The sequence below is a fragment of the Dromaius novaehollandiae genome, chromosome 2 (assembly GCF_036370855.1).
Source record: "Dromaius novaehollandiae isolate bDroNov1 chromosome 2, bDroNov1.hap1, whole genome shotgun sequence".
Lineage (NCBI taxonomy): Eukaryota > Metazoa > Chordata > Aves > Casuariiformes > Dromaiidae > Dromaius > Dromaius novaehollandiae.
The window spans coordinates 118696714-118722114 of record NC_088099.1 but is presented as its reverse complement, the minus strand read 5'-3'; the positions used below and the strand labels follow the sequence as shown (position 1 = coordinate 118722114).

Below are 25401 nucleotides of genomic sequence, written 5' to 3'. Positions count from 1 at the left end.
ACCATTCACATTACTCCCCAGTTCTGCGTTCTGTTTGCACAAAATAAGTTTAATCAGATCTTGTACCTAGGCAACTGCTAATTTTAGGTCAGTGATTGAATGAGCTTACATACTTGGGAAGAAATAAGTCCAATATTTAGTTACACTTTCTTGTGCACTGCTCTCTGCCGAGAAGTTAATGTTATCTTTGGACAGCCTGCGGACATTTTGTTGTTGGCTGCCCATTGCCACTGGAAGTCGGTTTTCTCCCTTTGTATCATGAGTGGCCGTTTCAACAGCAGCATGTCTCTCCCCCGACGAGGAGTCACGAGCAGCAGGACCCCGAGCAGCACGGGGGGACCCGCGGCAGCCCCAGGCCTCCACAACGTCTGCTGCTTCCTCCGGCGAGGCCCGTGAGCCGCCTCTGCAGGGCCCCCGCCCTGCGCCAGACGGCGACTGTTACGATACGAGCTCGGGCCAAGCAGCTGTCGCGACACGAGCCCTCTCGACTCTGGCCCAGGGGAGTGCCCCCAGCGGGGTGCTGCAGCGGGCAGGGAGCCAGGTTCAGGCCGAGGGAGCCGGGGAGGACGCCCGGGCGTTTCGAGGCCGGCTCCCGCCACGGCGGCCGTTGCGGCCGTTACCCGCCGCGGCGCGCAAGGCTGGCGGGGGGAACGGGGGAAGAGCGCGCCCCCCGCCCCTCCGAGAACCCAGCGGCGCGGCCCGCCCCGCCCTTCCGGTGCTGCGCGCGCACCGCGCCCTGCTTCCGGCGAACGGGCCCCGCTTGCAGCGTCATCCTCAGGGGCCGGTTTGAATGAGACCCCGAGGGCGGGGGCGCCGCGTCCGAGCCGCCGCCATCGCCCGCCCGCCCTGCTAGCGCACCTCGCCCCCGCCCGGCACCACCGCACCTCGCGGGACGCGCCGCCCGGCCCTCCGCCATGCCGCTCTTCTCAGGTGAGCCGGCCCCGCCCGCTGCCGCTGGCGCTGCCGTTGGCGCAGGCACGCGCTTCCCCCTCCCCCCCACCCCGCGCAAGCGGCCCCTCCCGCCTCTTTGCGGGGGCCCCGCCGGGGGGCACTGGGGCCAAAACGCTGGAGAGGCTTTTTTCCTGCTCCCCCCGAAAGAAGCCGTGCGGGGCTCAGCACGTGTCAGGCTCCGCTCGCCGGTTTGCTGCCTTGCCGGGCTCTGCGGCGAGAGCCGTTTTCGGGGCCCCGCCTGGGACGCAGAGCCCGGTCTTGGGAGGGGGAAGTGTTCGTGTGGCCTCGCTGCGGGGGCTGGAAAGCTTTGTCGGCGGCAAGACGGGCCGTTTCGACAAGATGCAGCTGCGCGAGTATCTGTGGGGCGAGTAGTACGTTGTGCCTCGCTGCTGGCCTTTATTTTTGTTTTGCACGAAGATGAGTGCTGCTGTCTGTCAAATGAACTGTACCTCTGCATCACTTCCTCCAAATTGAGGTTCATCTGCCTCTGCTCCTTTAAAGCTGTTATTTCTTAGTTAAAACCAGAGAAATTCCAGTTTTGTAAAATTGCATTGCATCCCGCTCACCCTTGTTTCCAGTAGCGGAAGTTTCTAATGATGACTGCAAGAGAAAGCCTCCCGCTCTCCAATGACTCTTCTAGGAGCAGTTACTGGTGTGTCCATGTTTTGCAGCTCGGGCCTCTTGTAGCATTTCAGTACATGAAGAACAGATTTTAGAAGACATCAGCACTCACTTGTGTCCCTCTTTCACTGCCATTTGAATTGTAGTTGACAAACTGGGATCTTGATGCTAACAAAACAGTGCTTTTCCTGGACTCCTAGCACATCTATATAAGCTGTGTTTTCCATTCAGTGTGGCAAACGTATCAGTCTGTTTTCTTAGTTTCCGTTGTTTTCAAATAACTCAGTTCTCTTTTATTTTGGAAACTTTTGCTCGATATTTCTGTTGTGATCTCTGAAATGAAGGCATTCATGCTCATCTCATATCTACTCTGAGTGCTGAGTTTTCAGAAACAGTGATGGTATAGATTAAAAACCACTTATTCTCCCGCGCATTTAACTTAGTGATGGTGGATGACTGTTCAAAAACGCAAGACTTAAATGTGTGCAGCAGACTTGTTCAGGGACTGAGTGGGTTGTCTCCCAAGGAAATGGGAAAGGACCTGTGCTTGGTAGATACTAAAAATGCAAAATAATAAATATGTTTTAAAGCATTTTAAAAAAAGGTCAGGCAAATTAAAAGGGACTTTCTGATAGAAATACTGAAATGCCAATAGTTTGAGCTGTTATGCAGGCTAATAATTTAGACTAAATCTTGGTTATTCTTCCTTATTTCCCTTCCTAAGTACTGTGTACACCTGAAATATTAACCTTTCTGGAAATTTTTTGTAATCACACCTTCTAAGAATTCTTTGTGGGGGGAAAAAAATAGAGTTGCCACAATAGATTTGCCTAAAACATAAGTACAGGCAGGAGGAAGCATATGACTTTCTCAAAGCATGGTGTTTCAACCACTTACAGTGCACTTGAGCAGGGTATTTCTGTGTGCTATATTTTGCAGATTTTCAGCAAAGCTGCAGCTGGCTAAAGTAGCCTTTTGAACATTTGAAAATGATTGGAAGTGGTTGAAGACTTATAAACTGTTGCTTAAAAACATGCTATTTATCCTAGAATTTTTTGTCTGCTCTTGGTTAGTAATAGATTTACCAAAGTGAAGTTAATATACCTTTGTGTCATTCTGCCTAACGTTTCTGCTGGTGATGCCTCTTTCCAGCCTTGAGAGGCACACTCGTATGACCAAATTTTGTTTGAGTTCCTAATTCCAGCCCTGCGCCCTTACTGGGGGTAAGGGCTTTTGGAGCTGAAACCTGTGGCAGCTGATTGTCCATCTTTGTATGCAACTTTAATAAACCACATTATTTGTGTGAACAGCATCAAAACTAAAGAATGTAATAGTGACTGTTTTATAGAGGGCACTGTAAGGTTAACATTCCATTAAAACAAAGCAGAAGGTATTTGATTTTATGCAGCCTCTCTTGATGCATGTTTAACATGTCATGTGGCTACTGGTATTGTTTACATGAAGGTACAACTACAGCTATCAAACAGTAACTTTGCCTCTTAAGAACATGGTACAGTTTGGCATTGAAGCGGAATGGAAATGCTATGGAAAACTTAACTGAAAGCATACAACTAAATTTGCTTCAGAAATTTGGTTGCAGTTAGCAGTACCAAGAGATTGTGAAAGTTAACTATCTAACTGCTTTTGTGAAGATTTACGTAAAGAATGCTACTGTTTTACTAAATGCTTTTACTAAATGTTTTACTAAACGCTTCTGTTTCATGCAATTATTGTTTGCAGAGTGGTTTCTCAGTATATATGTTGCTTTGGAAAAAATAAATTCTGATGGCTGAGACACTTTACCATAAAGGTGCACCTTAAGTTGATTATTGACAAGTTTGAGAATGAAATATTGAATGATATAAAAGTAGAATTTAAAATACTCATTTAGTCTTAGGATTTACCTTTTTGTGTGTTAGGAAATAATCTAGTTTCAAACTACTTTGTTTGCAGTCAACGTGAAATGGGGGAAAGAGAAATTCGATGGTGTGGAGCTTAACACTGATGAACCTCCAATGGTCTTCAAAGCTCAGTTGTTTGCACTGACTGGAGTTCAGCCAGCTAGACAGAAGGTTATGGTTAAAGGAGGAACTCTAAAGGTAGAAACCCATGCTTATGTATTATTTCTAACTATAATATAGTTAACAGTAACAGTAATTCAGAATGTTTCTCTAGGTGATCTTTCATGATACGTATTAAACTGACTGCCATTTTTCAGAAAGAATTCTGTATGATCTATTGCTTGCTACGAGAAAGTACTGGCAAAAGTGTGTTGATAAATGATTGGGAGATATAGGCTGCTATTTTAAAACTCTTTTTTGCTATTTTGTACCAAACTTTACTCTGCTTGGTGTTTCTGTTTTGTTTTTAATGTTCAGAATCTGAGTGCAACCTTTTTTAGCTTGTTTAAGAAGAATTTCTGTGTTGCGGGCCAGTGAAAACAAAGCAGACACGACAGTTCTCTGGCATTTCTTTGCTGGAGACTTATCTCAGTATAATGGAATACGGGCAACTTTCCTACAAAAAAGTTGTTTATATCTAAGCAGTGTTAGACAGTAAGCGAAGAACCTTCTTGAAAAGGTGACTTGGTTCCATTTTGTCAGACAGGACTTCATAATATGTTCATAATTCAATATTGTGGAGTCTTGAATGAAACACGATCGTATATTTAGAAATATGTGGTTAATGTTAATGAAAATACTTGCTTTTTCCTGTAAGAAAACTAATTTGTCTTTTATTTCACTTCAAATACAGGATGATGACTGGGGGAACATAAAAATAAAGAATGTAAGTTTTTGAGGAATAACTAAATTTTACCAGTTTGATTTTTATTTGGGGATTTAAAAGAGAATGTGAAATTTTTGCTGTTTCTGTTTGAGTTAGTAGTTATTTTTTAGAAGTCAAGACCTCAATGAAAAATAATTTTAGAGTATGGTTGTCATACCTAAGCATTCTTATGAAGTCCTCACCATTGATTTGTAAGAATTTTTCTTGCATCTGTGGAGCAATTGCAACATCTTCCTGAAGTACTTGGAGTATATTTTTCTTACTTAGAAGAATTACTGTGCTGGATCAAAACAGCAGTCCATCTGTGCAGTCTGTCCATGACCATAATAGCCAGAGATGTTATTTAGAGAGAGCTTGTGAACTTGGGCACTCTCTGTGATCCGTTGCACTTGTACTCCCTCAGCATGGAAAACCATTGCATTAGGAACGTTGGAAAGTACAACTCTGCCCGTTGCCTTTCGTGTCAGCCCGCTGAAATTCTCTCTTCCATGTTAAATAGGTTTATTTAAAAACAGTGCCGTTAGTGATGGTTATTTATTCATACCCTTGAATAGTTCAAAAAGAAAACAAAAAATGAATGTATTTGTGTTTCTTACCTTTGTAGTATTGTAACTGGGAACCACAAAGATTTTTTTGGGGGGGTCATTTTTGTTAATGCAGAAATCTCGTAACTCTGCTTGGTACAGGTTTTACTTCAGTTCTTATTAGAGCAAATTGAGCTAGGTTGTGTGACTCTTAACCTTGTAATTAGTTCCCCAGCGTCTGTTAGAGGCCAGTAGCAATATGCAGCTCTTGTAGCAGAATCATTCAGCAAAAACCCCAGTACATGATATTCCTGTCCTTTTCTGCATACTGTAATGCTAGTAGCTGCCTTTGTTGTCTTAATGTTTTATGCAGCTTTAGGGGTTTTATTTGCGTTGTCAAAGCAGTTTCCATTCTGTTATTGGATGGTCCCTCTTCCTTAGCATTGTATTTTTCAGGACCACCAGGTATTTTCTTCCCCTTTGATGGGTCTTACTGTGTAGAAGTACTCCTGTTGAATGCTGACAAACTCCTTTTCCTTATGCTATTATAGGAAGCATGGTAACATGACTAATTTTTTTTTTCTGAATGTTTTCTTGACCTCATACCTAAACTGACTTAGCCATTTTGGTTATTTTTTGTATTTTTTATTGTTTGTTTAGTTTCATGTTCCCAGAACTTGGTAGACCAAAGGATGGTACTTCCCTTTCCCACTTGCTTTTCAAATGAAAAAGCAATTCTAGATTCAGAGCTGTGGTCCTACTTTCACCAATAATCACCTGAAACATTTCCCTAGATCTTTGGCCAAAAATGAGGGGTTTTTTTTGTTACGCATAGAATTCTGAATTTGATGACTTGAAACTTCTGTTGATTGAGAATCTCAAAGATTGCAACTTTTTTCAGATTGGAAGGTAGCTGCTCAATTATCCTTTGTTCCAAGGTATCTTTTAAGTGGGAAGGAAGAGTGTTTGCACTGGAATCTCTAAGATAGTTGATCCCTAATGGTCTGTCAGGAAGGGAGCCTTCCTGAAAACTTTGCAGCAGGATATTTGATTGTTAAATTATTCACGATTGGAAATGTTGTCAGCTAGTGGCAAGCTGACCAGAATCAATGGAAACATCTAACAAAGATAATACTATGTTTTTGTTAAGTACTTTTTATTTGAGAAAGTTGTAGCTTTATTTTAAGACAGATTGACGGATTGTTGTCTTCTTTCTTTGTTTTTTTAGCAAGATGTAGTCTTGAACAGCAGTGCAATATCAATTTTGAAAAACTTGAGAGAAGGATATTGCCTGTCTCTGGGGAAATACCTGAACTGTGTTATAGATTTATTTAGTTATTTTTAAGGAAACAATTGTCCTTAAATATTAATCACTATTTTTACTGTGTTTCCAGGGGATGACCTTATTAATGGTGGGTTCTGCAGATGCACTTCCAGAAGAGCCAGTTTCTCGACCTGTCTTTGTAGAAGACATGACCGAGGAACAGTTAGCTTCAGCTGTAAGCATATTCTAACTTTGGTCTCTTGTAAACCTTTGAATAACATCAGATTTTTAAATACTTGTAAATACTTGCACTTGCTTAAGAGTTGATTTTAAAACTAATGTTTGTTTAGCATTTATAGTTTCTCAAACAAAAACAAATTCACACTGACGACCCAATTGCTAGCAGTGATGAAAAGTCTGGAATTTAACTTATATAACTAATACTTTTTTTTCTTGAGCAGACAGCTTAGTAAATTATCTAAAATAAAAATGGCATTGCTAATGCTTTCAAAGACAAACTTTTATTGCCCTGGCTGTATATTAATATCCTGAACTCTGCCTGAATAGGAGCTCTTAGATGTGCAAAATTGTTTCCTGGCTCATCTACAGCTGTGAAGGGAAACTAGGGCTGGCTTGGGATAGGGATTTTTGTTTTTGTTTTGCATGCAGAGCAATAGTTCTTTTACACATGTCTGTATGAAAATGGATCAGCAGCTTAGGACTGGTTATTTACTTCAACATTTAATGCTTTCTGTGGCAGCAGCAGCAGAGGGGTATTCATGTATTTTGAGACAAATCTTTTATGCAGACTGAGTTAACTGTGAGGCAAACACAGGAGATAATTCAGTGTCAGATAACATTTTGAAAAAGTCACACTGCATTTCTCTGATTCAAACTTGATATGTTGAATTTAAGTGTCTGTACTGAATATATGCATTAAAAATGGGGTACACAGCTAAATTAGTTCTCCATTTGTAAAACTGAGTGGTATTGTATGCTGTCCTACTTCAGCTTCATTAAACAGTTTTTTATAACTGACAAATACTCAAATATGTGGGTTTTTACCAAAAAAAAAAAAAAACTGTGCTATTATATTGTGATTTATAGTTGTTTCTGAAACTGGTTAGTTTAATTATTATTTGGCCTTCACACTTGTCGAAATCTCAGCAATCCACAAGCTGTCCAAAAAGATAATTGATCTGTTGCTAACTTTTGGAGAAAAGTGAAACATAATGCTTTTTGTTTCTAACTATCAACTTCATCCCATTCAGAGTTCTTCTGAAAACTGATTTTAATTAAAACATCAGTGTTGCATACAAATGTATTCATGTGGAAATTTCACGTAAAACTTCATCTTAAGGTCAAAACTTGAATGAGATTATAATTGAACTTTCTGAATGACTGCCTGCTTGAAGAATATGCTCATTAAACTAAACATGCACAGAAATAATACAGAGCATTTGCATTCCTGAATGTCCTTTAAAAGCACTGAATGGTGAAATTAAACTAATCAAAAAATAGATCTGAAAAGCTTCATAAAATAAAGTTTGATGGAATATGCCAGGTTTTGGGCATCTCAGATCATTTCTTTTCTGACAGGTTGATGTCAAATTATGGTACTTACACAAAAATGGTTACACATCTCTCAGACCTTCAAGCACCCTTGTAAATTTTTTTGGTAGATGGAATTACCATGCGGATTGACAAACCTTGGCAACACTTGCTACATGAATGCTACAGTTCAGTGTATCCGCTCTGTGCCAGAAGTGAAAGAGGCCCTTAAAAGGTACGATTCAGTATAAAAATATGACTAAAATGTTTTCTTTAGCTTGTGAAATAGACATTTTGTGCAGTAGTCATCTTTATATTGCTATGGTTTAACATAACAATCTGTTATTCAGTGTATCTATTACAGATTTAACATAACACTCCATCAAAGTTTATCCTATGGCTGTGATAATCTAGTCTTTTTTTAAAACTTAAGACTATATATATTTGTTGGAACTATATTTTAGTAGAGAGATGTAGTTTAAAAATTAATTCCTATCAAGACTTGTTTAAAATACTTAAACAGGCTACTGAATTTGTAACCCTGTTTTCTGGCACTAGTTCGTAGGATTTTCTACAGAAAGTACTGTACAAGAGTGCTATTCCTTTGAAGAATTTTTTTTTTCCATAGCTTTGTTGCATAACTTGTTTTCAGCTATGAAATTCTAAGGTGATGGACATCTTGTAGTTGGAGATAGGGAAGGAACCGTACGTATTTCTGTAGCAGAGAACTGGAAGAAGCTGGAGGTGCTGTGGATGTGTAAGGAACAGAAGAGACACTGATAAGAATCTGTTTAATTAGGTCTGATCATAGAATATTTTTTCTAATTTTTTTTTGTTTTCTTATTCTGGACTGAAAGGTGGAAATAATCTTTTTTGAGCAATCCATGAGAAACCTGTACTAAATGTATAAAGATCAGAGGAAGAAAAAAGTGCATGAAAGTATGGGCCTGAAGTTGTTCTCCAGGTGAATCATAATGAGAGAACCATCAGTATTTTAAAAATTGTGAGGACTAGGTAGAGCATTGCAGGCATTACTCATGGTTAGCTTCACTCATCTAAGCATCTTCGCTGCTTTTTTGATGCTTTGTTATCCAAATGGATTTTCTGGATATTGTAAACACTAGTTATTGAAGTACTTCACTTATAAATTTTTCTTCATTCTGTTAGCAAATGATCCTTGATTACTTTAACTCTGCTAACACAGGTTTATCAGCATGGAGAACCATTTGTAGAATACTGAAACTTTGTATTTTAAAGCTCTTTTTTGTTGTTTTTCAGTGTTGTCATTTTAGGAAAATCTGTATATTTCTACTTAAAGGGCTCTTAAGTTATTGCACTGAATCAAAGTATTTTACAAACTTATTTTACAAACATGCCAAATGTCAAAATGTACCATATAAAACTGGCAGACTGCAATACAAGATGTGGCCTTTTTGTCTGTGGGAAGGCAGACTCCCAAGCAGCTACTCTATTTTCCACTAAAGATTCAGCCTTTATTTGGCCTTCCCTGCTTAAGAAGGTGTATGGCAGTGGTAGAGAGGTGAATGGACTTAAATGGCGAAGCTTACTATTATTTTTATTTCTCATCAGCTGTTCTGTTACTCTCTCCAGAGGTATTCCCCTTTTGGTAGTGTGAGAGGAGGAAAGTTTCCTGCTCATCTTCCAGCCATAAATGGGATAAACTGAACTTAATAAACTAAAAAAACTAAAACTTTTTTTTAGCATTCAGTCTGAGATTAAAGCAAGCATGAGATCCTCCTTTTGCTTGAAGGCTTTGAGAAAGCCATCTGTTCCTCATGCAGGTGTTAAAGAAACCATTTGAGAAGGAGTGGTAAGATCTAGTAATATGAGTGGGCAATATCTCACCTCTCCCTGTTTTGCTTCTGCTGTGGTGAGTGGATGACTGCCCTCTTTCTTTGTATTTTGTCCATAATCTATCCTTGAATGCGTTTTCTCTGTCTCTTTGAAGAGCTTGTGGCAGATGTTTCAGAAATGGGTTAGCTTTTTTTTCAGACTTTTTCTCAGTTTCTTTATAGATAGGTTGTGTCTTTGGGGCAAATGGGTCGGGAAGCAACACTGATGCATACTTGCCAGGCTTCTCAGTTTGCATGTTATTTACCATCCCAAGAAAGCCAGTTTTTCTTTGCTTCCATGCAGTATTTGTGGAAGAACTGATATTTTGGTGTGAGTATGAGTACACATCGTCTTCAGTTACTTCAGTGGTGATTGATTTCATCTGCTACTTTTTTTTTTTAATCTAGCTGCCTCTTTTCTTTATGGTTTAAAAACAGATTGCTGTTCATGATTTAGTTTAATTGCATGGGAGGTATTTTTCATCTCTTTTAGGTATGGTGGTGCCTTAAGAGCTTCAGGAGAAATGGCCTCTGCTCAATACATTACTGCAGGTTGGTGTTGAGGGTTTTAGGCTAGTGTGTAATTTCCTGCTAATTGGAGATGAAAATTGTAGTCAAAGCTCTGTGTATGTTTCTTTAGTGCATATGTCTTAGGAATTTCAGATCTGCTAGCACTGGAGGACTCATTTTACTCTGTTACTAATGCCTTTAAGAGTTAGACTGACCATGACTGCGAAGCATACTTCTCTGCATATTGCCTAGCTGCATGCTAGGGAAGAATATGTTCAAGTGTGACATAGATATGAATGCTTTACATCTACGTCTCTTAGTGCTTTGCACATAGGCATAAAGTAATCGGAATTTTCTAAAGCAGACTCCTCCGTTCCTTGGTATGTTTGTTTTATTTAGAAATATTTTAGTGACAGTTTGTTGTTTCACTTAATGATGAGCTAACACCATACTCCTGGAATACGCATTCACTGATATTTTTTAATATATTTTATTTGGCTGAGCATTATTAAGGTGATAGCTGATGCTTTATCACTGGTCTTCGCCTTTACCCTAAAGACTCAGATTTCATAAATAGAAAAGAAAGTAGTATCTTCAAAAGGAAAGCTACTCTTTGTTGTGGTGATCTGGGTGCCCACAATGTGGGAGCTCATGATGGCCCCATATTTCCAAGCTCTAACTAGAATTCTAGTTAGACCCCTTACACTTGAGCAAGGGTACTACTTGTCCACTTTTTCTTTTTTTACTCTATTTCATTGCCCCACTAAGATGCTGGGCCAGGACACTGGGATTTCTACCAGTCCATTTAAGGAAAAACAAAACAATATAAGGAAGGAAAGGTCCAGTTTGTGGGTATGCCTGCTGATCGAATTTTGGGGTGGTAAGTTCAATGGTTACTCTATACAACCATGCCTGCCCCTCCCCTTTCCACTGCCTTTACTTTGTGTCCCTTATTTTCTTTTTAAGGTGACAGCTCTGCTTCTTAGGAGTCCTAATGGTTTAAGAACTGAGAGTCTTAGTTAACCCTTTGGTGCTGAGCTGATCAAGAACTCCTGCATGACACTTATGGCACTTTTTAATTGCTGTGTCATATCAGTTGTCCCTCTTCAGTGTTGAAGATATATCATAAGGAGAGGAAGAAACGGACCTTGGTTCCTTGCAGTCTTCCGTGTATTCACTAGTTCAAGAGTTTCATTCATTAGTGTCTCCACTTGTAAATGAGTGACCATGCAGACCATTGCCTACCTCACAGGGTTATTGTGAGGGTTAGCAGATGTCTCTGAAGTGGTTTGTGAATTTAAAATGCTGTAACATAAGTAGATAAGACATGTAGTAGTATGTCTGGGGCTAGAGAGAAAGCCATGTGTGTTGTCATGCAATCAGTAGCATTCATTGAATTGCACATAGTTATGAACTGTCTGCATGTATGCATACACATACTTGTTTTCCTGGGTGTTAAATTAAGCATGAGTATTGTCTACAGACTTTAGTTGAGAAAAATGAAAGATTTTTCCAGCAGTAGGTAAAACTTAAGTTGCTCTAGAGGATAGATTGTGAATGCCTTCTGTTTTTTCTAGGTGTAGTCCCATTGTGAAAATACTGTTCCTCAGATGTGTTTCACATGAAATCATAAGACCTCAAAAAATGTTTTTCTGTTAGCAGCCAGGAAAGACAAGGCACTATGTGCCAAACTCTCAGAATTGTCATCTTTATGCTTGCAAAGTTATGCTCACAAATGAGATTTTAGGTGCACCTGTTATGCCACCTGGCAAATTTAGCCCTATTGTGGAAAGATCGCATTTGACAATGTTAAATGTTCAATCTTTGAATGTTGCTGCCATCTTACTATTCTTTTCTAAAAAAATTCCTGCCATGTTTTAATTATTTTTCCACTTCTCAAAACATTCACTTACTTTTTCTTTAAGCTCTTAGAGACTTGTTTGATTCCATGGATAAAACTTCCTCCAGTATCCCGCCTATCATTCTCCTGCAGTTCTTACATATGGCCTTCCCCCAGTTTGCAGAGAAAGGTGATCAAGGCCAGTACCTTCAACAGGTAAAGGTTGCTCACTTAATTTATGGTTTGAAAATAAAGTATGAAACATTGAAAAGAGTACATTGGAAAGTGAGGGCAGGAGTATGTTAAAAACTTCTTCCCCTTGTGAAAGTAAACAATTCTTTTTATCCCAGAGATGTATTTGCTTTTGTATTGTGTAGAAAAGTTGAATGTAGTCTCAAGTGCCAAATTTAAAAAGGTGTGTTGGAATAGGAAGGGATTCTTAGTTAAGGAATCTTTGCATTTTACATTTGGTTTTACAATGTGAACATTGATGCTTTTAATATTACTTTTTAAATCATAACACCAGAAGTCAAATTTAATGTCCTTTTTCCTTCCTAGGATGCCAATGAATGCTGGGTACAGATGATGAGGGTACTACAGCAGAAACTGGAAGGCATAGAAGGTGATACAGTTATGGAGGTAATTGTAGACTTACTCTAACCAGAGTTAAGATTCACAATACCATACTCGTGAAGCACCTATATGTTTGTTAGGGTAATCAGTTTTCTGAGTTATTTACGATGTCTCTGTAGTCCAGTAAGTGAAACCGCTTCCTGTAGCGTAGTGCTACCTGTACTGTGTGAGTTATGCTCTGGAATGTGCCGTAGGAAGACTGTCTCTCTGGGCCTTGCATGGCATGTTTTGGACGAGGCTAGTGGTGACTCTGAACATGCAGCAGCTGGCCCTGATAACCTGCAACTTTAGCACATCAGAACTTGTTTCTGAAAAAGCATCCTTGTGCTACAGCACTCTTAGCTACATGAATGCTGTTTTAAACATAGAACTAATGTAATCAACCTAATAAGAAACTCCTTTAAGTTCTTCCAAGACTTTACCAGACTGAATCTCTTCTTTCTCTAAGCTGTTATCTGGAGAGTTTTGGTAGTGGCAGAGATCTGATAAATCTGTCTTAAAGTTTAGAGCAGTCTAACCTTGTGGCGGGGGGTGGAGAAAATTTTTTGATTGAAATCTCACTTGCTAATATGCTTTGAAATAGCTTTAACAACAGTGCTGTAAATACATTGTTTTAAAATGCTGTGTGGGGAGATTAACTAGGAGAAAATGTAAATATATAAAGGTGAAGGATTTCACTTTTAGAAGAATTGAAGAATTTTAAGAATTAAATCCTTTTTTATGTGTGAAGACTGTTCTTATGTGCTATTTAAAGTTACAGCATAAGAGAATTTGTTTTACAGACAGACTCTGGAGCTACAGCAGCAGCTTCTAAAAAGAAAAGTTTAATTGATCAGTTCTTCAGCATTGAATTTGAAACAGCGTATCCTAAAAACTAAGGCAAGACACAAAGAATGATAATGATTTGGTACTTTAGGAGTTGAGTGCCAGGAGAATGAAAAGCATCATCCAAAATAACATAGAAAATAAAGGTGCTTGTCAGGGAAGAGGGGGGATGATGTATTGCAGGTGTAAACAAAAGTTAAAATTACGATCAGGTATACTTTGAGAGAGAGGAAGATGTGGGGAGGAGGAATGGTAATGGAAATTTACATCAAGAAAAATACTGAGTTTAAATGCCAGGTTTCCTCCCCAGAGAAGATTTGCAGTTACCTGCTTCAGGGGTGCTGAGACAGTTTGCAGCTTATCCAAATAAAAGTAAATGTCTTCCTAAATAGCCTTTCTTTGGCTACTTACGGAAGTGTTGCTGATATGCTTAGCAACATGCCAGAATGTGGATGAAGGATGGCTTGACGAAAGATCGAGTTCTTAAGAAATAAATTAGCTGCACACAGTTAGGTGAGTAAGAAATTAATTCAGCTGACAACTTTCAAGTACTTTAGAGAGAACAAAGAGCAGGTGACCATATGGTACACATCTCTCATCCCAAGCATTATTCTCTCCCCCTTCTTCCACCTCAAAATCCTGGCCATCGTTAAACTGACTACCACTTTTCAGAAAGAATTACCCTTGGGCTTTGCCCTTTTAAAATAAGGAATCATTTCCTAAGATGAGGTAGTGTATCTCAAAGTGTGGTAGTAACGGTGAGTAAAGGCCTGCCTCTCTGTCCCTGTGTTGTGGTGTTTGTGATCCATGAAATAGTTGGGAAGAGCAGAATGAGTAGCGGAGAAGGAGGAATGGTGCTTTAGGCCAGTGGCAGGAGGAAGTTTGGTAGAAAAGTTATGTTGCAAGCCCTAAAAATGTGGTAATGGCAACATTTGTAGAACAGGTGCATGCAGAGCAGTCAGAAAAGTATCTTATTAGAAGTAAGTGGTTGAGAGAAAGGGATTGATGATAGAAGTATGGAAATGAATGGAATGACTGGAGGAATGAATATAAAACACTGAAAAAGCAGACCTCAGTGGAGAGGACAGATGAAAAGCAGGGGAGGGAGGCTGTGCACAGTCTGAAGAAATGGGAAGTCTAGGCAGCAGCAGGACTAGAACACTAGTAATTATAAACAACTAAGTGTAATATTGCAGGGGTCTCCTAAGGTTTGATGTTGGCAGCCAAGTAGTATCATCAGTGTCCTGCAGAAAGACAAAAACCAGGCAGGCTTTGCAAGCTTAAGTGCTGACTGAAGAACTTACCTTAGTATGCCGTCTGCCTCAGCTACCAGTCGTTATTAGATATACAAGAACAGATATATTACTAAGGTAGGGCTGTTCAGTGTTTCAAATCTTTGTTTTTATACCAAGAGAAATAAAAGTACTGTTGATGCACAAGGACAGGGTTATATTACTTGAATTCCTGTGCTGTTCAGCCTATCCTTTTACCTAGAGCATTAGTTCAGCTCTTGGTGCATGATGGTTTTCCTTAATTTTGCGAAGCATGAAATGTACAGAAGCTGAAGAAGAAGAGGTGACTAAAGGAAAGGAGAATCAGCTTCAGCTTAGTTGCTTTATCAATCAAGAAGTGAAATATCTGTTTACAGGACTAAAATTGGTAAGCCATTACAACTTCTTTTTGTTTAATTGACATTCTAAATTACCTGCTTTTTTTTCCATCTCTGACTTGGAATAGGCATCTGTTTTCCAAGCTTTACTCCATATCTTTTTCAAGATTTTTTTGGGTGTTGCAAAGAAGATGGAAGTGAAGATGAATTGTGTATTAATGTAAAGTAGAATTCAACAGAGCATTTTTTTTTCCTTTGGACCTTGACAGGGTCTTCCCTATGCAGTTATCCAGCTGCAAGCCAGTTTACTGCGGTTTTAACTTTAACAGAAGCTATTTGTTCAGTGGGCTTACACTCCAGACTGTAGCAGTACTGTGATTTAAGCATGCTGTAGTTGGTTCCAAAAAAGTCTGAAAGTCAGTTTTACAATAGGGTGGCATTTTCATTGCTATGTTCTTAAGAAATACGGGTGCTGAAACAAATAAGCTTAAATTTAATTTTGCAGATTTTTTTTTGTGTTAAATTTTCCAGGACACATTATGATCTTTATACTGACTATTTGAATAGGACTTCTTAAAGTAGTATGTGTTTTTTGTATGCGTTTCTCAATTTTGAGGTTTTCTGGAGCATCTGAAGTAGCAAGAAAAGCAGTTACTACAAAAAACTTCATTGTAGCTCCTATTACAGAGTATTAGTACAAAAGTAGAGATGGAAGCAGTATTCTAGTTTGTACAGGACTGGACCAACTTGCATGGCGCTCAGATAATCTTTGTATCTATTACTAGTAACAGAATTTAGAAGGAAGAGTGAAGTAGAGTAGGTAATCCTAACCAATTATAAACACTGTGAAAAAAGACACCTCCCTTCCAGGTCAAAAAATGTCTTTCAGAATTCATGTGCTGGATTGCCTGTAGCAAGAGAGGGTCACAACAGTAACAACCAGGCCTGTCTTTCTGAGTTTGGAAACGTCCCTGGAAGTTCACCAGCAGAATATCACCATCTGTCTGCTTATTTACTGCTCTGTCTCCTTTTTCAAAAACCAACTAAAAGACTGAGAATCAAGAAATGTGCAAATATTGCTGTTGCAAGAAAATTTAGGTGGTTCTTTTTTTCTTTACTTGTGTCCCGAGCATGGTATGACACATTTATAAGTAAATAAAGATACTTCATTTGCAAAATGCAGCTTTCTTGCAGAATAAAATTTTCTGAATTTTCTGCAGAGAGAAACTTTGTTAGCGTTGTTGGCGATCATGAATGACCATGGAGCTGAACAAATAAACATGCGTGGTCTGTGCCAAGGAATTCCAAAATTCAGTATGATGTAATGAGTGATGGCAACAGGTAGAATAGATTGGCAGAACAGATTGGCAGAACAAGATTTAGTTTGTGGTTTCTTTATCCATGCTGTGCCTTTCTTTAAGCTGTGCACTTTATAGTTAAACAGATCTTTATTTATTTATTTATAGCGTCTTCAAGAGGAAATCACCAAACTCTCTCCAACCTTGCAGAGAAACGCACTCTATATAAAATCTGTGAGTGGTTGTGCTGCTGCTGTTTTTATGTTACTTTTCACTGTTTTCGGTTTTCTGTCCCAAAGCACAAAGTCATTGCTGGAACAACATTTTATGTTTGTAAAGTATTTAGATGTTCAGTACCAAGAAACTGAATATTAGAAGTTGAAATTTATTTCTCTGAATACACTACTGTATGGAGTTTCAAGATGGGAGTTGTTGTATTCTTATATGTTGGAGTATAAATATATTCCAAGAATAGCCTGTAGTTTAGGATGAGCAGTGTTTAAGGTATAAATGATGTGTGAAAATCTGAAGTAACAGCTTCTTCTAAACTTTTTTTTTAGTCTAAGATTAGTCGCTTGCCGGCGTATCTGACTATTCAGATGGTTAGATTTTTTTACAAAGAGAAAGAATCTGTGAATGCCAAAGTTCTTAAGGTGAGTAACAGTTAACTGCATATTAAAGTTTAATCCTTCTTTATGCTTTTCATCGTTTCTTTTTTTTAATTAGAGCTACATGACTAGTACTTTCAAGTTATCTACACTTTAGTGTTTGCTTTTATATTACTCTAAGAAACATTAACAGTACAGCTTCTTTGCTTGAGTTCAAAACAGTTTTGTTACTAGTTGTGATGATGTGTGGCAAACTAGGCTTCCAGAGTAGACTCTGAGGGGTTTTTTGGTGAGGGAGAGAAGTTAAGTTGCTCCAGTGCTGATAGGATTTTTTTTTTCTCCCCACCAGTCTTTCAGAGGATAATATTTAATTAAGGAGAGGGCCTTGTTTTCAGTCCCTAAACTGCTCTGTAGTTGATGAGAAAATGTTTATGCTAATAAACACTTCCTGTATTAACTGTTTTAATTCTCATTTTCTGACTGGCAAGTGCAAGAATTAGTTGCAAGCAGCTAAATGTTCAGTTTTGCTTTCCTTTGGGCTGTCCGCTAGACCTCATAGGCTGCCCTGAGAGATTCATGGTAGATGATGCCTGTTCCTTACAAAGACAAGCAAGGGAATAGAGAGTGAAGCATTTTAGCAATTTTAAAAGACTGTTCAAATAACTTATGTTGGCATTTTTGCATGTATGCAGTCATTCTGCCTGCATTTTTTTCTTTAGATCTGTGTAGATATTTCCCTAGTATGAAAGTATGTCAGATACTCAAAAAATCTAAATATTTATATTGAATCTAGCAATTTAAGATAGTTTCTCTTTATGCCAAGTTAGATATTCTTCTGTAAAAATACCGTAGCCTTTAGTTAAGTACTGGCAGCAAGTGTTATTTTATACACTTCAGTATATCAAGTTCTCATAAATATGATTTAGTTGCATTTAATTGGACTTGGTGACATGCCTTTCAGTGGAATAATGCTTTAAGGTGGAATACCAATTATGCTAATAACCTTTATGCTTTTTTATTCCCAGGATGTTAAATTTCCTCTTATGTTGGATGTGTATGAGTTGTGTACACCAGAACTTCAGGAAAAAATGGTTTCCTATCGATCAAAATTCAAAGACCTAGAAGACAAAAAAGTAAATCAACAGCCAAAGAATGTAAGTCTCCTGACAATTTCTTGACCATTTTGATTAATGTAGTATTCCAATTAAGAGTTGTACACCTGAAATTCTTTTAAACAAATTTATGTAGTGATGCTATGGGCTACAATGTTGCATACTTTTTCCTGCGTGTCTGTTAATATAATCTAATTCCTCTATCATGTTCCCTGCGAGATCTCTGTACAAGCCCTTTCATGCTCTAATCAGAATTGTATGTTGGTGAATTGAATAAGGTTATTGATGGTCTAAAATGGTCTTTGGTTTCATGTGTTGATATACTTGAACAACTGGAAACCAGTTTGCTTACATTCACTAAGCTTAGATATCAGTTGATTGCAATCAGTGTTTAAATTTTCTGCCTGAAAAATAGTGACTTTGACTATCTTCCTTGAAATACTTTTTACTGAAGTTCAAGGAAACTCTGACTAGATCGCTGGTGGGTCTGCCTTGGTGCTAGGGGCAGTAGGAGTATAGAACCATGCAGCTGGCTTGCATGATTGTTTACTTGTGTACTTCGTAGTCATATTACTAGAGAAACCAGCGCAGAGCATTACTGTGTGCAGACCTTGGGGATCTTTTTCAGGTTGCCAAAAATCTGTGGGGAATAAATTGTCTTTTGTGGGAAAACCTGCTCTGAAGGCTCTGAAAGTTTTCAGACCTAAGAATTCAAATGTATTTGGGGGAAAGTATGGATGGTTCACTTTTGTATATGTTAATATGTATATATAAAATAAATATTTATAATTATTGTTTTCTGTATACTGCATCTATATAGATATACATACACATTTTTTCATTCAGAAATCAAAATTAAATAGTTTGTTACAGATGCAGGTTTCACAGGAATACCAATAAGGACTACAGCAAATGTGGCTTCCTTAAATATATTGCTTTCCCATTAGCATTCCAACCCCTTGGTATTGAACTTAGATCTATTTCATGTATTTTCATGAATGCAATATTTATTCTTGGTATGACTGGATGAGAAAGTGGCAGCACATTAGAGCTTGCCTTGGACAAATTTGTTTTTCCCCTTATTTTAAGAGTTAAAATGTCATCATACAAATACATCACTTACATTTTTATTTCAAAGTATATTCAAACATAGGGCATCTGCCTACCACTGTTATGCACAGAAGTTTTCTGTGAATTACACAAAACGATCTCTTCAAACGTTATTGCTTGCTGGTAGGTCACTTCTGCTTCAGTGGAGTATACCTATACTCTGCTCACCAACTTGAAAGGGGAAGGTACTGCCACTCGTCTGACTGATTAAATTCAGGATATATGTACTAGTGAGCTGAAAGACAATACTGTTTAAACCTTTTTGTAAGTGGTTTTATCTGCTGCCCTGTCTTGCATGTTATAAAATTGACTGCCCTTTTCTTTATGAAGAAAAAAGTAAACAAACTCAAACTTGGTTTTCTTAGCCATTGTTTGCTAGCCTTTTTCCTGTCCTATTTCTTGGCAGTTTCATTTAAGTATTTGGATAAGACTTGCATCTCGTTTAGACAGAAGCGTGGAGAGAGGGCTATTTTAAAACAATGTATTGGCACTTAGAATCTGCCTCCTGTATTTTGTTGTTGCTGCTTCTACTGCTAGGCAGTCCCTAACAAGGAATAAAACCTTCCATTGCAGGATCCTTTTGATGTTCCAGACCTGTAAGTGTGCTGGGTAAGCACTCGGGGTAACATATGCTAAAATGGTTACATATTTGCTTTAAAAAGTGATCTTGTTTATATTAGGGTTTTTGATGTCCAGCTGGAAATACTGTAATGGAATCTGTTTCAAGTTGAACAACAAAAAGGCTAGGCTTAGAAATGTCTTCAGAAGAACGTAGAGTTGGTATTTGATATGGCTGTACTAAAGCTTTTTCAAAACTATTCTACATTAATTTGTCATACTCTCTTTTCTAGTCTAGTAAAAGTGATGGTGCACAGAAAGAAGTTAAATATGAACCATTTTCTTTTCCTGATGGTGAGTATTGGGAAGTATACCTCTTGCTTAAGTGGACCTTGTGGTAGGGATATTTTGAGAACCCCCCTCTTTTTTTAATGCCTGTGAGAATGCATCCTCAAAAACTGACAGAACTGTAAGGATTGGATAGATCAGGCAAGTCTAAATGCTGTTAAGGTAGTCAAAGACATTCTTGTCATCTGTGGGATGAGTTTAAATTGTGGAAAATATGCACATCAAAAGACATTTGCATGTTACGTGCAATTGTGTTGTAAGCATCCTTGGCAGTGGCAGAAAGCTGAAATCAAAAAACATAAATAGGACTTTTTTAATTGCTGTGGTGTTATTGGCTAATGAATTTGGGGAACTGGGATCCTGGGTTCTAACCATAAGAAGTTCCTTTGAGGCAGTGAGTATATTTATGCAAGTTCTTGCAACTTTTTTGCTCTGTTTTTGAGGATGGCTATGATCAAGGATGAGAAGCCATGTCGGTGGTAGAATATTCAGGTTGCTTGGTATTAAAATGGAGAACTTCCCCAGTTCTGGAGGGGGCAGTTACCAGCTGAGCTTGAGCTGCTTGTAGATCACAGCACATGACCAGGCTTTACATGAATCCTGAGCTTATACAATTCCTGTTAGTGTGAACTCTGGTCACCTGTTTGACTACTTGATACTATGGCATATCTGTGTTAGCACACCCAAGTTGCCTCACTTGTGTGCTTGGTGTATTGTCAAGCTGTTGATTGAAGAGCAAAAGTCTCATCAGTTTTCTGAAAGCTTCAATAAAAGTGCTTTTCATCTGGTGCTCAGAAAACATCAGTGGGATTTTTGCTGCAATGCGAGCTCTAGTTAAGATTTCTGAAACAGTTGCCACAGTGAGTGATGCCACATATTATATACTTTTTTGATAATCATGCTGTAATACTGAAACATTTTTCCATGTTTCAGTCCAAATTCATGATGAAAAGAGATGTGGGACTCTTGAAATACTCACTAGCTTACTGGAAAAACATCTGTGAAAATAGTTTCCAAAACTAATGTGTACAAATGAGACAAATCTGCTTTTCAACTGTGATATGCTGTTGAGGTTAGTTCAGTGGGCTCAGTCTGCTTCTAAGATGTTTTAAAACAAGTAACTCATTACTCTTCCTTTAGTACAAAGCTTCTTTCTTCAGAGTTCAGTGCTGAGGATGGATGATACTGTGCAAAAATAATCTTGAAGATCCTGTTTATCCAAATTGTTACAGTTCAGTGCTTTGTCAGATGTGTAATGCACCATCTTAGAGGCAACGGGGAACATTGACTAGCTCAAGCGCACAGTGAAAATAAGATATGCTGGAGTGCAGAGAAGTGCAGCTAAGACACGGCAGGGACTATAACTCCCTTAGTACCTTCAGTCTGAATTAGCCAAGTTTTTCCATTCTGTAGGGTGTCCTAACTCTCTAGGTTATCTCTACATAGCCTAATTGAACTAACTGAAGGGTGGTTGACCTGTGTATTCAGGTATTCTCAGCAGTATTGCTGTACAGCATGTGCTCAGGAAGTCAGTCCAAAAGTATTACGGTGACTGGCTGTACATCATCTGTTTAATGCTTTGGGCTTACTGTATTTGTATTACACCCAATATATATATTTATATACACAGTATCCTCTAGGGGGCATGGCTGAAAGCTACTGCTTTTAGTTCATAATGACTTAAAATTATGCTGTAAATGAGGGTTTACACACCTACAGCAGTGCAGTAGGTCTAATATAGCTTTGGTCTGCATGCTGTTAGAACTGCTAAAACACTTCATGCAAGACTTACTTAACTCTTTTTTTTCCCCTCCTTCAGATACTGGTTCTAATAATTGCGGCTATTATGACCTGCAGGCAGTGCTAACGCATCAAGGCAGATCAAGTTCTTCTGGGCATTATGTGTCGTGGGTTAAAAGGAAACAAGGTAAAAAACCCCAACTAAACAAAAAAGCAGTGTTTAGAGAAAGAACCTAGCTGTAAAGGGTGCTTAAGGGGCTGTTAAACACTCCAGTTTTATGTGCCTACATTGCTAATAATCCTCTTGTCTGTCTTGCAGATGAATGGATTAAATTTGATGATGACAAAGTCAGCATTGTTACACCTGAAGATATTTTGCGGTTATCTGGGGGTGGAGACTGGCATATAGCTTATGTTCTACTCTATGGGCCTCGCAGAATTGAAGTAATTGAAGATGAAGCTGAACAGTAGTCTTCAGTTTTAGTCATTCTGCCTAGGTGTGAAATAAATGTTGATTACTGATCACTTTAACCCCAGAGCTTTAGCACGTGGATACATACTTTGTTCAGACTTTTTCATGTGAAGAAGGTTATTGTTTAAAAACTGATCCATGTACCAATTAGTCACTGCTGGACTGGACTGCCCACTGTGGTGGTGACAATACTTAAAATAGCTTTAATGTCTTGCAGAAGATAATTTTTTTTAAATGAGCCTCCTTCCCCCTTCCCCTCTAATGTCATCAAGTATTTATTACACACCTATTCTCACATTTGTTACTCTTGCATGGTCTATACCACAGTTCAGTAGCTGTCCATTCTCTCCTTTCCTGGCGGTTTTGTCAGGAAGGTAGAAGTAAAACTGTTGCCTCATTGCGTAACTCAGTGCTGCTGCCCATAGCCAACAACCATGGCTACAATCAAGTATTTTGTCCAGCCTGACCTGCTGATTCAGTCTGTTCTGTTGCTGGCATTTCATGACTTTAAAATAAATTGTGATCAATAACAATGTGTCTCCATTAAAAAATGGTCATGTCTTGATAGTGTAGTTAGTATGTGTTTGTCTTTACTACTTAGCCACTACTGAGCTGTATGTCTCAAAGCAGTTGTGGCATACTGTTGGCAGCTACTAATGATCTTAAATCCCTATGGTTTTTTTTTTTTAATTGCCTGTCATGGCACTTTTCCTATACAGAAGTCTATTATGGTAGGTTAAATCCGGAAAATTGAGATTCACTTACAGTAATTTCTGTTCTTTTCCCCATGGGAATATAGCAGATGTGAGCAATGGTGAGGCCAAAATAAAAAAGCATCTCAGCTACAGACAGAAAGCACCAGGCCATGAACAGCTAGTTCAGTTCAACTTCCACGTAGGGGATTTGATTTCTAACAAGTGTCCTGGTCCCTTGTGGGAGAGCTGCACTAGTAGTGTTAGTCCACATTCGTATGAAATAGCTTAAGTTGCATCTTCGTTAGCATTGACTGTACTGTGAGTTTAGCTGTGCCTCGCTTGCTTTCCCCTTCTAGAGGCAGTGACTTGATGACGTGAACTTCGCAAATAGTTGTTGTATCTTATAATTTCTGTGGATGATTATTGTACTGCCTCCATTACAGCACAGCTTCCAGTGTGAGCAGATGAAAGGCCTAAGGATGTTTTTTATTTTTTTTTTTTAAAAAAAAAAGCTTAAAGGCAAGTTTCACTACCACCTCATTGAGGAAGCCCCAGTGCAGTACTAAATCCACTTCTGTGTACACCACACAAATGGTACAGGTTCCTCTTTGTTTTTAGACACTTCTTCTGCCTGCTGTTAGGAAGGAAAGGCAGATAGAACACGTGGCTGGAGTTGCTGGTTTGTGGAACTACATTCTCCCCTCTGTGTCCCTATGATTAGTGCTTGCTCTCAAAACTCCTATTGTAGGCAGTTGAAAAACACCTGCTGCCAGGCTTTGGCTCAGCCTTCTGCTCTAAGCAACTGTTATGAAAAGGGAAGTGGTACCAACTGCATAACCTACCCCTATGAAATAAACAGGTCTTTATTACTGGTCATAGCCTGGTTATAAAAAAAAAAAAAGTTAATTACTTTTCCTTCCCAAGAAGTACCTGATCTCCCTTTTTTTTTTTGCTTTTTTTCCCCCTAATTATGAGATGTGTGCCTTTATCCCATCCAAAAATGTGCTTTAAGTTGTCTGACTGGGAAAAGATACTCTAAATAAATTAATTACTCGGACTCCAAAAACTCTCTAGGAGAAGCATAAGTTATTAGATCAATGTATCCTGTCATCTCAATTTCCAGTGGATTTTACTTTTTTCCAGGTATATCACACTGCACTTCTTACCTGTATCATAGGGAGCAGGGCATAAGTCAGTGGTAGGGATACTCACATTCAGTATCTCTCCCCTGGAGGCTCTTATTTCCATCCTTCTGTTTGAGGGCCAGACCAGTGCAGTCACATCTTTATGACACTATACTGAATAAACTGTCAGATGCAGAAGACAGATGCACTTCTCAGTAAAAAAAAAAAGTGATACTCACAAGGCTGCTCTGCTGCCAAGTCAGAGAAAGGGACCAAATCCAAAACAGACAACAGCTGAGTGCCAAGATCTCTTGTCTTGGACATCAGAGTGCTGAGATTACAGTTCACACCTGAAGAATCAAGAACATCAACCACGAGACACACATTCCCTCATTCGCTTCCTCTTGTAGCCTGCCTAATCCCCAGTTTTCTCAGCATCAAGAAGGCAACATTCATTTTACATCAGTAATGGAATAGGGTTCTCACTCCCCCCTCCCCCTTCAAGTAGAAATTGCAAATATTAATACCATGCTATTGCTCTGATTCCATAGGAGGCTGCAGTTCCAAGTGCAGAAATCCAGCCTCTTCTCAGACCAGCTTTTTGTTAGTCATCCCCACACCTGAATGATATGCCCAGGACCCTTAATCAATTGACATCTTTGTGTACCTTCTACCTCTCAAAAGCTGTGATAAGAGCTATGACCTCCCTAAAAAAAGATGGGAATCATCTTGCCAGCACACAACATTCCCCAGCAACCTGCTTGTGAAATTCAGCAATCATTTTTCCACATCATTTTTCCTAGTGCTCCAAGTCTGGCTAACACCACCACTAAAATGAGCCAGACCTTCAGATTTAAAAGTGAGAAACAGTCTTGGACTCATCAGACCTGTGCTCTAACACCAGTTTTTAGCTAGTTAAAAAAAAAAAAAAACACACACACACACACACACACACACACAAAAAAACTGATGTAACATATGGCACTGCAGCTATATGCTTCTATTGTACGTGAAAGTCTCAAACCTCGGTAGTCAATGCTTAAACTAAAAGCAGATTGCATATTGCTTTGAAGAGCTGTGGATGTACACGATCTAGTCAATCTTGCTCTCTGTAGAAACATTTTTGCATCAAACACTTCAGTTTCACATACCTACTGTGTGAAAAGCTTAATATATTTTCATTTTCCTGTCTTAATTTCATTGAGTATCCCATTTACTTACAGCATGAACTACAGAGTTAGACTTGTATTATTTTCAGCATTCACCCCACTGGCCCATACCAGCTTTCACTGATGCTCTCCCTGTTTAAATCCAAAGGGGGAAGCAGGCACAGAAAGTTCTAATCAATAGGTGTGTGGGCAGGAACCA

At 38.8% G+C, this 25401-nt stretch overlaps 1 protein-coding gene across 1 annotated transcript; it reads left to right on the top strand.

The window, feature by feature from the left end:
• The first annotated feature begins 699 nt into the window (after window positions 1-699).
• On the top strand, window positions 700-22779 carry USP14 (ubiquitin specific peptidase 14). The gene is made up of 16 exons (XM_026122854.2): window positions 700-930; window positions 3526-3671; window positions 4327-4359; window positions 6278-6382; window positions 7830-7933; window positions 10045-10103; window positions 11987-12117; window positions 12460-12540; window positions 13317-13396; window positions 14904-15018; window positions 16435-16500; window positions 16827-16919; window positions 17900-18028; window positions 19948-20008; window positions 21822-21929; window positions 22062-22779. The coding sequence occupies exons 1-16, from the start codon at window positions 915-917 to the stop codon at window positions 22211-22213; spliced, it is 1479 nt and encodes a 492-aa protein (XP_025978639.1). The 5' UTR covers window positions 700-914; the 3' UTR covers window positions 22214-22779.
• Window positions 22780-25401: the final 2622 nt, after the last annotated feature.